The sequence below is a fragment of the Lepidochelys kempii genome, chromosome 4, assembly GCF_965140285.1.
Source record: "Lepidochelys kempii isolate rLepKem1 chromosome 4, rLepKem1.hap1, whole genome shotgun sequence".
NCBI lineage: Eukaryota > Metazoa > Chordata > Testudines > Cheloniidae > Lepidochelys > Lepidochelys kempii.
In genome coordinates this window covers 118666776-118680078 of record NC_136383.1, presented here as the reverse complement: position 1 = coordinate 118680078, position 13303 = coordinate 118666776, and the positions used below count along the sequence as shown (strand labels likewise).

General features: G+C 42.5%; 1 protein-coding gene across 1 annotated transcript in view; it reads right to left on the bottom strand.

The window, feature by feature from the left end:
• SORCS2 (sortilin related VPS10 domain containing receptor 2) overlaps positions 1–13303 on the bottom strand; it is an 843800-nt gene that overhangs the window by 55490 nt on the left and 775007 nt on the right. The window contains exons 13-14 of the mRNA XM_073342594.2: positions 6566–6657; positions 5646–5753 (exon numbers count right to left, since the gene is read on the bottom strand). Of these exons, the coding sequence (XP_073198695.1) occupies positions 5646–5753; positions 6566–6657 (200 nt within the window). The remainder of the gene's footprint in view (positions 1–5645; positions 5754–6565; positions 6658–13303) is intronic.

Here is a 13303-nt window from a genome sequence, read left to right as displayed (position 1 = left end):
AAGCAGGTAGTGGGCAGCCCCACCCCCGACAGGGCACTGGTTTGGGACCCAGTGGAGAGGGCAGGCCCGGGTCCCCTATCCTAGCCACTGCCCAACAGCTCACTAGCACTATTGAGTCCGGCTGCTACGCCGCATTGCCCTGCTAGCGAGGGCCGTATTATTGACTCCGGCTGCTAGACTGCACTGCCCTGATAACCAGGGCTGAGTTACTGACTCTGGACACTAGGCCATGCTGCCGATTGCAAGGGTTGCATCACTGACTAAGGCCACAAGGCCACACAGCCCCGTGACTGAGGACAGTCCTATAGATGCTACTGAGGGGTTGTAACGCACCCCACCCCCCTCCCGAAGGGTGGCAGGTGAATCAACCCCATGACACGGCCCAACAAATGGGTCCACAAGTCCTTGTGGCCTGCTCTATCAAAGATGCCACAGATACCAGGGCTATATTGCAATTCTAACTAAACTAGACTTTGGGGTACAATAATGCATATTGTTTATGTTATTTAAAAAAACACAGGCTTGAAACCTTCCCTATGTAAGCTGCTTACTTTTAAGAGAGTTGTCAGTATTTCAGACATACATAAAATTCCTCCTTTTTCCCACTAAGTGGGGCCATTACTCAACTCAGTGCTAGTAAGTACAAGACAGACTTTTTTCCCCAGTGCAATATATTATAAAGTATAACATTATGTAGTAGTAATTTTCACTCTTTAAGACCTTAAGACAAAATAAAAATGACTGTATTTGAGTATGTGTTATTTTAAATAAAATTACTGTACTTATTTCATTTAATTCAGAAAAAAACATTAACAAATCCTCACTGAATTAACAATGAATGCTGAAATGTGGTTCTTTACTTACAGAACTCTAATACAATACAACTGCATATTGATGCCTACATGGCACATGTTCTCTCCACAAGATATATACTTCACAGTGCTCAAAACTTAGTAGAACAGAGTGGAATGCATATTTTTTGTCATTTGCATGTATCTATTTTGGATATGGTTGAGGAATGGTTTAATGTTTTAAGATTTAGACATAAAATACAGGTTCAAGCCACAGCCAAAGTTGGCTCAGTCCAACCCCACTCCTCCCAAAGAAGAGCTCTGTGTAGCTCAAAAGCTTGTCTCTTTCACCAACAGAAGTTGGTCCAATAAAATATATTACCTCACCCACCTTGTCTCTCCAACCTCCTTAGGTAGATAAACAAAACACACTGGGTTTGTGATTGTTTCTTCCATTAAAGAACTATTCCTACCTTTGCTTTCAGTGGAGCACAGACTCGGGATCTTATTGGGTCCAATGATGCCTTTTCCCATAATGTTTATTATGTATCTATCTTTTGGATGAAATCTTAAAAGCTGAGGGGGAAATCCGGACCCTATTTAATTCAATGGGACTTTTGCCACTGACTTCATGGGGGCCAGGATTTTGCCCTGGATTTGTATCTGCTCTGTGTATACCTAAAAGATCCCATGACATTTTTTGAAGGAACATGCATTAGCCCTGAAAGGCTTAACCAAAATGTACCCTCCCCATACACTTGCACAGTGTTACTGCACCCACCACTGGTTATTGCCCTCTTATGCCAGAGATGGTTCCATCTCTCATGATGTAAGCAGAGTATATTGATCCTGCACTCTTTACTTGGACAATATTCCTATTGATGGTGGGGAAGAGGGGACAGACCTCCAAAACCAATTAGAATTTCGTCCAAGGAAGAGGTGCAGAAGCAGTTCCCTAGTTTGTAATGTGCTTTGGGGATCCCTCGTGATGGAAGATACTATAATCAATTTGCTATCAGAGCCATAATTATTAGTATGTACCAGTTTGTCTTGTCAGCAGAAAACTCAGCCTCTGTCTCATACCTCTGTCTCATGGAAAAGGTAGAAGATATGTTTCTACAGAAAAGTATCCCAGTGGAGGACGTTTCTCAGAAGCAGCAAGTTACTGTAAAAATCAATCATTGACCCGAGAAGTGTGAGGTTTTAAAAGGAGGATCTGGATTCCTCACACTAGGGTATGTCCACATGTCAACTGAAGGATGATGGCAGCTTGTAGAGGCGTACCTGTGCTTGCTTTAGTGCAGCTGGCTCGGCTAAAAGTGGCAGCGAAGCCGCAGCAGAGTGCAAATTTCAGTGTGGTCTGCACAGGCTTGCCCAGAACTCTGTGAACACACTCGCGCTCCTAGCCCACTTCTATCTTCAGCCGCACTCGCTAGACTAAAGTTAGCACAGGGTCACTTACCTGAGCTGCAGTCACATCTCCAGTTGCACCGTGGCCATGCCCTTAGTGAGGAAGTATAACAGAAGGTTTTTGACATGAAATCAAACAGGACAAGCAGGCAAGGGCACTCATATGTGTTAAGCATTAGGCAGGTGAGGTAAGCAAGCTGAAATAAATACAACTAGCAACACATTGTGCAGAACGTTTTCTTCCCTTTAATTCATACAAAATTGGTGAATATGGTACAGTGTTTCAAATCTTGTAAGGACTAGAGCGTGGTTGCCCTACTTACTTTGAATAGTAACTTACTCTGCTTTCAGTGACTTCAGTAGGACTGCTTGTGCGGTAAGGTGCTGCTAAACTGCAGTAAAAGTATGAGAATCTGATCCCCAGATCCACAGTTTGGAAGATGATGATAACTTTGCTCATGAATCTATGTATCTTAGATCAGAGCTATAGGTATCTTACATACTTTGGAGGGCGTATTTTTAACATGTTGCATGTTTTAGAGGATTTGCAGTGCCCCACACAGCCATTATGTACAGATTAAAAAAAAATTAAGTGGCATAATCTCATGGAAGTCCAGTTGCCCTTATGGCATGAAAAAAACTGCCCAAATGGTCATCATAGGCCCTTATTCACTAGTTTTGTATGAACAAGTAGAAAATCTCTTGCAATCACTTTTGAATGTTACAGTGATGTTTCAAATGAGAAATGTTACATTAAGCAAGCCAAGCAATTCATGTTCAATAGTTTCCATCATATTATCCACAGACCCTAAACCCAGAGTGCTGTGTGTGGATCTGTGGCCCCACAGAAAGTGCCAACGATTATTTTGATAAGAACTTAGATTAAAGTGATGGTATATCCCTACAGATCAAATGAGATAAAAAAATCTGTAAGAGATGCTGAAATAGAACATGACAGGTTTTCCAAGGGCACGTTAGCCAAACAGCTTCAGGCAAGTGTAAAAACTAAGAAATAACTGGCAAATGGAGGAGTTATTTCTACTCTCAGACAGTGACAAACACAGGGGGAAAAAACATTGTATTGGAATGAGTTACTGATTTAACAGAGAGATACACAAAATGCTAAGAAAGAAATAACTGAAGAAGCTTTCCATCATGTATATTAAACCAGAACCAGATGCAAATGCCATGTGAAATTATATTTGTATAATATTTTATATATATATATATATAATGTTTTAAAATTTTGATTCACAGTTGGATTATCTATCTTTCTATTTTAGGGTTTTATATTGCTTCCCATCACCGCAGTATCTGAGTGCCTTCCACATAAAATCAATAACAATAGCAAAGTCCCTCATGGACTTAATGGGGTCTCTCGCCCACCTTCCTTTTTGAGGACAAAACTCTACTTGGGGTGTTTTAATACTTGGGTTTTTTTGACGCGGGGAAGAGAGGGAGTTCAGTGGATGGAGGTGTCTATGTTAGGATTTAAGTGAAAATTTAAATATGGAGTTCCAGCTTCAATGTCCAATGATAGAGCAATGTGGTGCCCCTTCCTACCAACACTTATAAATGCTGGGACCACTGGGAAGGCAACATGTTAAGTCCCTGCAAGAGTGGCACTTTGTGTCACTTCCCAGCATTCTCTCACATTATGTCAACTGAAACATTGGTATTAATTAGCTGTGAACAGAGCTGTGCTCAGGTCCTTGGAATATAGGATAAAACTGGATCTGTCCTAGAGGAAATCACAAACAAACAAAACAAACTTTAATTCTGGGATGAACAATGCCTCAGAAAGAAAGAACCAAGCTTGATTCTCAAATCCCAGCCTGACTTCACTGGACTGTTAGCTTAAAAATATATATATATATCTTTTGACTTGTAAACAAAGCAAATTAGATACGGAAATAATGAGAGATGAACATGAAATCTAATGAGGAAATTTAGAGTCACTTTTCAAAATGGAACCACATTTTAACTTCCTGAAATCTTAAACTGTGGCATAACAGCCTCTCTGTAAAATTTTATACCTAGGTATACAGAGGCAAAAATAGCTCACCATAGCAGCAACAGGTAGTTGTAGGAGGTGGCTAAGTGGGAGAACCAAATTTAGATGGGGAGTGAATCTTCTCCTACGTAGGTTTCTAAGAGACTGGGCACTTTCAAAATTTCTAAGAGTAAGGTAGGCATAGTAACTCCCTCAACATCCCCAACAGACCCAGTGGTTTGTACACAGCTTGGTACCAGCAGTTAAGACAAGAAGCCATGGTCTCATCCTTCATCATTGACAGAGGGAAGAAAGGTTGGGAAAGGAGAAAAATCCCAGGAAGATTTAACAGAGAAAGCTTCGATTTCTTTCCAGACCAGAAAGTACAACAAGAAATCATAAGACCTGCTTTTGGGGGCAGAAAGATAGTGAGATGACAACAGGCCAAATTCATCTCTGAGGCTTTCAACAGGGTGAATCTGCTCTAATTACAGTGGGTCCGATTTGCTTCTGTGCTGCAATCCCTTTATGCCACTCTGGTGGTGAGAAGGGGTGTTAAAGGGGGTGGAAACAGCTCCAGGGAGTATCTGGTGTATAGATGGGCTCACGTGTCAGTGAAGAGCTGCTGACACAGCAATGCAGCAGCTCCATTTCCAGCCCCTGGGAACACACTGTATTCAGGCCAATCTCTACTTTTCAGGGCCCTTAAGTGTTCGGGGCTCTGCCAGTCCCAAAACAGCTCCCAAATATGTGCAAATGGGGTTTAAGTTTCATTTTTCCTCCCCACCTATTCCTCCAATCAACACAAGGCTAGAGGTACTGATTGAGTATTTGTTTCTTAGGATCAGATTGTTTAATAATATTAGAATTTGGGACCAGAGTGGGAAAGTGCATATACGAAAGCAAACTTTGTGGCTCAGGCCCATATTTATATTAAATTCTATTAATAGGATCCATCACAAAAACGACAGAGAAGTGGGGAGAATGTGTATTTTTTTACAGGATGTTTGGTTACACATAATTTATTACAATGCTAGGTTACTAGGACAACAGCATATTGGTTTACACTGTGAAGACAATTTCTATAACATAAAAAGCAAGAAACCTATTATTATTGAATAACACCTTAGAGTATGCAGAAAACAGAGGGGAAATAATGTGAAAGAACAGTTTTCAGATATCCATTTATGCCCATAATTTTCCACTGTTTCAGGTCATAACTATGAAAAACAGAATATAAAACACAATGCTTCGTATTTACATTTGAAATATCTGATTCAGATCATTTTAAGGATAGGCTGCTTGTTAGTGCTGTTCAGACCTGGTCATGGTGAAAGGCCACATGATTGCAAGACACTAAAGCTCCAGATGCAGGGACTACTCACCTGTTTAAAGTTAAGCCCATGATTAAGTGCATTGCTGACAGGTAGCCTAAATAAACAAAAACTTACGTCATGACTAATGTCTCGTCTCCAGGTTCACTGAGTAGCCCATCTACGAAAACTGATGTACTGGTGAAATTATGTGTGCTCCATGTCTGACCTTCATCTATGCTGAACCTTTAAAGAGAGAAATGTCTTCCATTCATTGCATTCTTAAATAAATATTATAATTATGGTATTATGTTGGATAAAATCACAAGAGGAGATTCCATAGGACTCAGGATCACCAACACACAGTTGCAAAAACTGGGAATAATCCTCCTCTGAATGACAAAAAAACAAGAAATCTCTTTGCTTTCCTATATTTCACCCTAATTCCTCATATATGCGCTCCCCAGACAATTGATCACAAACTTGGCTCATATACGTGTCAGAATTATCATTATGTAAAATATCATTATGTAAAATTGAAGCATTGATCACTTGCATTCAGTACATATACATTACTTTTTGCATAATTCTAGAGGTGATAGCTCTGCGTGCTATTCCAAAATTCCAACATGGGCAACTGTATACTGCCTCCCTAAATGCATCCTACAGCTATAAGTTTACTCCCTACCCCAATCTGCAGGGCAATGGTAGTGTATACTGTTAAAATAGTCACTGGATTTTAGTGGTGGATTAAGTGACCTCTGTGTATAGTTTGTATTGCAGTCCACTTTGGGAAGCTTTTGAATGAACAGGGCCATACTGACGCAAAACAAGTGTTATTATTAATGCTGTAGCAAACTACTTTACCAACAACTCCACTGGGAATCCTTTAATAAAATGTCCACCTGCATTTTGTTGGTTTAACGAATGTTAAATTAAAGTGGCTCCACCTAGATTTCTTACACAAACTTACTGAAAAGCACATTATTGAGTAATTCTGAAGTATGTTTGAGGTCTTGAATATGTAATAACCCTACTATAACTGACTGCAGCATTACTTGAGTATTTTCAGAGGGATAGAAGTGTCTTTGATGGCCACAATGACTCCACCATGGTCCAGATACAAGATGTGATGTTCTTCTTCAAAGACCTAGAAATCAGATAAAAAGACCAAGCAGATGTCTGGGTTGGAAAAAATAAAATGCATTACCAAAACATTATTAAAATACTTATCAAGTTATGGCTTTCTAACAGTCTGCTTTGTTAAATAAATTCAAAAGTACATAATAATTAGTTTTACTCCTACATTGTACACAGTTATTAAAGACTGGTTCTACCATGTGGATCAAGTTCTCTCGGTTGTGAAGGAAAAAAAAATTATGCTGGTGAATTGGGAAATGTTCAGGCTCAAATCACAATCAAGTAAAAATGCCGGTAGGTGATCTCAGCCCAGACTCGTGCTTCTAACAATATGCATTCTTTATTCTTTCCCACTATATATCTTTTTGTGACCTAACAACTTACTTAAGGTATTTGTCATATTCTATATGTCTTGCAAAATAGCATGCCTTGAAGTGTAATTCTAAGAAAAACAGGAAAGTTATTTCTGTCTGTGAAATTCTAACACATTCTTCAAAATGTACAGAACATGATGTAAATTGGTATGAGTTATATTTTCAGGATAAAGAAGCTATTATTAATACTTACTTTGTCTAACTATAGACTCTGTGCAGTTTAACAATGAGGTCACTTTGTGACTTTTGAATGGTCTAAAAAGTTAGGACATATGTGATACTGGCTTGGTGACACAAGCGATGAATCATAACCAAGATTTGAGGATAAATGTAGGGTTCTTCCCTCTCTTTTCCACAGCTCAAAGATTTGCACAAAAATCTCTCTGGTGGAAGTCCTGAATCTCAATATTCTTGATATTCATAAACTATTGAAATTGCAGCCAAACAACCAAAGGAAAATAAGAGTATGGTGATTACTATTACAAAGGCTAGATTGATCAAGTTAGTATACAATGGTATCTGAGATACACAGTTATTTCCTATTTTAAGCAGAGGGAAATATTAGCTATCTCACACTATTGTGGGGCAGCTGTTGGTCAGCGCAGACTTTTCAACAGCAACCTATCTAAACAATACCTAGGCTTAATGGAGACTATATACCAGGAAAATTAAAATAATCCTTTGAAAGCCCGGAGCCGAAATAACTGATGAAAGCATGAGGAAGGAAAAGGAAAAAAAGGAAAAAGCTTAGCCTGAATCACTGGAAGCACTAAATAAATAAATATATTTTCCTTTCTACATCTGAGATTTGTCATAAGAGAGTGTCTGCTTGCTTCAGATGTCTGTCAAACTTCATTTAACACAGCAGCATGAGATAAAGTGAGCATTAATGCACACTCCTTGAAAACTAATACACAGACATTGTACCCGTTATACAACCTGACAAAGAAAAGTGAACAAGACGTTTGCTTTACTTTGCCTTTGAGAATGAGAAAATACCGACAATGCTAACAGCTTTTCTTTACCCATTTTGAAGCCATATCAGTGATAGACTGAAGTGTAGAAGAAAACTCTTTACCCCCCAAGTACATTCACATTCACTCCAAGGAATGAGGAAGCATTCATAAAGCAGGAACACCCTAGCTAGAAGCTTGGCTGCATATCTTTCTCTCACCTAATAAGAACTTATTTAAAAAGAATCCTGTAGTTTCAAGAATCCCTTTGGCTCTCTTCCATTTACAGACCAGCACCAGATATGAGAAATTTATAGTCCTGTCTGCTTATTACATACAGCTGCATATTTTAGAGAATTCAGCAGTGGATAGACACTAATTTTAGATGCACTTCGAAAGGATCTGATCAGATGTAATCGGATAAGCAAAGTTTGGATTCCTCTACAAACCTGCTCTGAACTTCTGCTCAAATAAAAAAAAAAAACGGTTAGTAACCTTTTGTAACTGTTGTTCTTTGAGATGTGTTGCTCATGTCCATTCCATTATAGGTGTGTGTGCTCACCACGTGAACCAATGCTGTAAGTTTTTCTCTTAGTGGTATCCGTAGGGGATTGGCTCTGGCGCCCTCTGGAGTGACGCCCGTATGTGCTGGTATACGGAGTGCCGGCGGCTCTCCCCTCCCTCATATCCTTCTTGCCGGAATTCTGACAGAGGGGAAGGACGGTGGGTCATGGAAAGGACATAAGCAACATATCTTGAAGAACAACAGTTACGAAAGATTAATAACCGTTTTTTCTTCTTCGAGTGATTGCTCATGTCCATTCCATTTTAAGTGACTCCCAAGCAGTATCCGAGGTTGGTAGGAGTTCATAGACGTGTTGATTGCAACACAGCATTGCCAAATCCAGCATCATCTCTGGCCTGCTGGGTGATGGCATAATGCATCGAGTAATGCACAGAGTCTTTCAGGTCATGTAACTTGCTGTCTGTCCCATGAACAGTGCCAAGCCATCGAAGGGGAGGTCCTGGATGGACTGCTGAACCTCCACCAACAGGCCTGACGATTGCAACCTGGATGCACGCCTCATGGAAATGGCCGAAGCCATGGTCCGGGCAGCATAGTCCACTGCATCTGAGGCTGCTTGGAGGGCTGCCCTTGCCACAGCTCTGCCCTCATCCAGAATAGCCAGGAACTCTTTTCTGGGCTTCTCTGGCAACAAGTCTGCAAACTTAGCCATGGACTGCCAGATGTTAAAATCATAATGGCCAAGTAAGGCCTGCTGGTTGGCCGCTCTTAGCTGGAGACTGGCCATAGAATAAATCTTTCTGCCAAAGAGATCAAGCATCTTCGCCTCCTTATCCTTAGGGGTCAATCCCGGTTGGCCTTGTCTTTCGTTATCATTGGCTGCTGATACCACCAGTGAGCTTGGAGTGGGGTTTGTATACAGGTATTCAAATCCCTTAGTAGGGACGTAATATTTTCTCTCTTCCTGCTTGGAGATGGGGGGCAGGGAGGAGGGAGTTGGCCACAAGGCCTTGATCAGCTTTGCCACTGTCTCGTGGACGGGCAATGCCACCTTGGAAGGGACTGCTGCGCTTAAAAATCAAACAGTGAGTTGGAGGGTTCCGCCAACTCCTCAGCCTCGAACCCCAGGTTAGATGCCACCCTCTTTAGAAGCTCCTGGTTACCCTTTACATCATCCTTGGGAACCATGTGGGAAGGTCCTGCTACCAACTCATCAGGTGAAGAGGATGAGGAGGCAGGTAACGGCAGGTTTGCCAACTCTGCAGCCTCCACCGGGGGTGCCTCAGTGGAGGCTGGCTGATCCTGGGGACCTTGCGCTGACTCCGCTTCCAAGTCCAGGGGTGGGCAGGAGACTGTCACTGTTTCTCAGATGCCCTGAGTCTGATTGGTGCCCCTGTGATTGTTGGGAAAACCCCGAGGGGTTCCATAGCTGCCAGGGAGGCAGCCACTGGCCCTGAGGCCCTGTGGCCACTGGTGGTCCCGATGGGAATGCTGATGCCCCAAGTGGGTGGCCTTGGACTGCAAGCAAATCCTCCTCCTCACTCTCTGAGCCTGAGGAGGGAGAGACTCATCTGAGGGACCAGGACGGTACTGATGCTGCCTGTTTACCCTGTTCCTGGGCTGTCAGCCCTCTGTGTAGGTCTCCACTGCTGACCTGTGCTGGGAAGATGGCTCTCGGTGCCGCGCCTCCAGTGACCGGTGGCAGCGTTTGGTAGAACAGTGCCTGTACCCCAGTGATTGACACCTCACACTTTGAGAGCGGTGCTGCTCCATGGACCAGGAGTGAAAGCAGGAGCGAGAGGATCAGCATCTTGGCTCAGGAGCTCGTTGACGTGCCCATGGGGATCCGTAGCAGTGAACCAGAGACAGATGACAGGACTCTGGGGACTGGCATCTTGACTCTCCAGAGTGGTGCCACGAGTTTGGAGATGGACTCGGCTGCTCTGGGGATCGGTGCCGGGACTCTGGGGACTGGCGAGGTGCCTCCACAGGTCTGCACCAGAGAGCTGCCAATTGGCACTGGGATCCTGGGGAAGGCTGCCTAGAGTCCTCGGAACTACGCTGGGAATGCTGACAGGTAAGCCGACCCATATCCGGGGGGTTGGCAGCAGTGCTCAGGTGAACACTGGTGGGGCACCCCCTTCATCGGGGAGCGGTGCCACATTGATGGGGACCACTGGAAAGGTCCCAGGACTGGTTTACCCCTCGAATGGGGCACCCCTCTGGTTCGGCATGGGTGGCATGAGAAGGGACAATATGTCCTTAGCAGCCTGAAAGGCCTCTGGCATGGACAGTACCGCCAGGTACTGAGTGCCTCTGCTGCTTCCCGGGGTCTCAAAGGGGATTCGACAGCTCACCGGGTGCTGCAGCCTGGTCATCGTCCAGAGGAGAGGAGCTGCCCTGCGTTTTGCTCTGGCTCTCTCCTTCCTTTTACAGGACATAGGAGAATGCCCTCTCCCGGTCTTTCTTTGCTTTTTAACAGGTACCAGGGATGGGGATGCTGTGGTGCTTGGAGAGGAGTTTGATCTAGCCAGCTCAGAAGCCGGTGTAAGGGCCAACTCCATAAGGAGCGCCTTTGGGTTGCGGCTTGAAACTTTTACAACACTTGTTGTCCACGTGGGTCTCCCCCAAACACTTCAGATAGCTTTGATGGGGATCACTGTCTGGCATAGGTTTTTTGCAGTAGTCACAAGGCTTGAAGCCTGGGGATCAGACCATGCCCTGTCTCTAGGCTAAGTCCCATAGGGGACTAACTAACTATTTCTAACTTATGCACTAAGGGAACTAACAAACTATACAAGCTTTCTCAGAAATATATATAAGAGATTCACAAGTAGGTACAGTTGAAAAGGAAAGCTTGCTGAGGCAAGGGGACGTTCCAGCACCATCACTGGTGGTAAGAAGGAACTGAAGGAGAGGGCAGCTGGCTGCTCCCCTTATACCGATGCATACGTGTGCCACTTCAGAGGGCGCTAGAGCTGGATGGATACCACTGAGGGAAGTACAGCTCATGGTTATATTGCTTGGGTACCATAGTTTTACTCTATATTCTTCTTAAAGCTGTGATTCCGTTCTGCTGGTACTGATTGCTTGTTTAATTTCACCTGTTCCTTGGAATGTTTTTATATCTATCTTTTGGTGTAAATATTGTCTATAGAGAAGGGACTGAAAATAGCAACAGTAAACAAGACTTTAATTAGAAACAGAAACATTTATTGAATCTATGGAAGAATTTCAGATCAGGACCTGATTCAAATCCCACTGAAGTCAGTGGAAAGAATGTCAGTGAATTCAATGGGTATCAGATCAGGCCCATAGGACTTAATTTTTAAGTCTCTATTCAGTCTATGACTAAAGACCAAGGAAGGACTTCTTACCTGGGCCCATAATATGCATGTGCAATAATTCATATAATTTAAGACTCACGATAAGTTAGATGTAGGTCTAAACCATCAAAATGGCAGAGCCAATAGAAAATAGTTATGAACAACATGAGCATCTAATACAACGTAGTGTTATTTATTCTTGAGTGTGCAGTTGAAAAGGGCATAAAGTGTTCCAGGACTAATTCACTTTCCAGTGAATAATACTGGCACTCTGCCAATGCTTTAACAGAAAGGAATATTAAAATCATATTGCGATAACCTTCTACCTTCCATTAGCGAGCAAGAGGAATAAATAATGCCTAGGTGAGTGTGGTCAAGCCCTCTGTTTCCATTAAGATACACAGGGAATAGCACCAATATGTATCTCCATCTTTTCCTAATTTTCTGTTTGTTCACAGTATAAACGCCTAGCACTTATAGGAGTAGCTTTTCATCTTCAGAACACTGTAATAACATGAACTAATTCACCCAATGAAGTACACTACAGAAATAAATATTACCCCAAATTCCCACATAAGGAAACATGGTAACCCCTATCCTCTAAGAGGGACTTTCCCAAAGTAAAAAGTGAAGTTAGCATCGGAGCGGACATTAGAACTCAGGAGCTCCTAGCTTCTAGTCCACCGCAGCATGCTTATCTATGCTCATAAGCAGTTCAAATATGCAAGTCTCAACTGTGCAAATCATAATTCTCTCCATAACTACAATCAAATTAATGAATTAGAGATCATCTCCACTAACTAGAACTTGTTTAGTCATTTCAGGTGGCCAGCTGCTACAGGGCAACACCATTGGAACCTCATGCGTCCTCCATCCTTTGTAGCTCTTTTGTAATATTTAGGGAATTTTATTTGCTTCATAATAATGCCAACTGTTTTCTCTCTCATGGTGTATTGTTTATGTCTTTGTTACTGCAATAGCTGTTGATACACCAGAACAGATTCTCTACTAGTAAAAGTCAGCATAAAGTCAATGGAGCCATGCTGATTTACACCTGGTGAGGATTTATCCTATGAGATTTAATTCTGCATTACCTTGAACTCAAAGCTAGGCAAAAATGCACCCAGTCCCCTGTGTAGTTCACCAAGAAAAATCCATTCCTAAATTCCAAGCTGGAACACTTTCCTACAATTGTCTTAGCTGACTCTCTCTTCCTGGCTGTTGAAAGGGAGTGATTCCAGCCTCTCTTGCTTGTTGTGCTTGTTAGAGATGCTACCCATCTCTTGGTTGCTTGGAGAAGAAAATCTGTACCTCTCTTTGGTGCCTGGATGGTTACAAAGTTGCTGAGCCTTGTCCTGATTAAGCAAAGGTTTCTCTACCTTGTCTAATACAGAGGTATCATGTAGAGAGAAGGATGGTCTTGTAATTAAGGCACTGGACTGGAACTCAAGAGATCTGGCTTCAATTTCTGGCCATG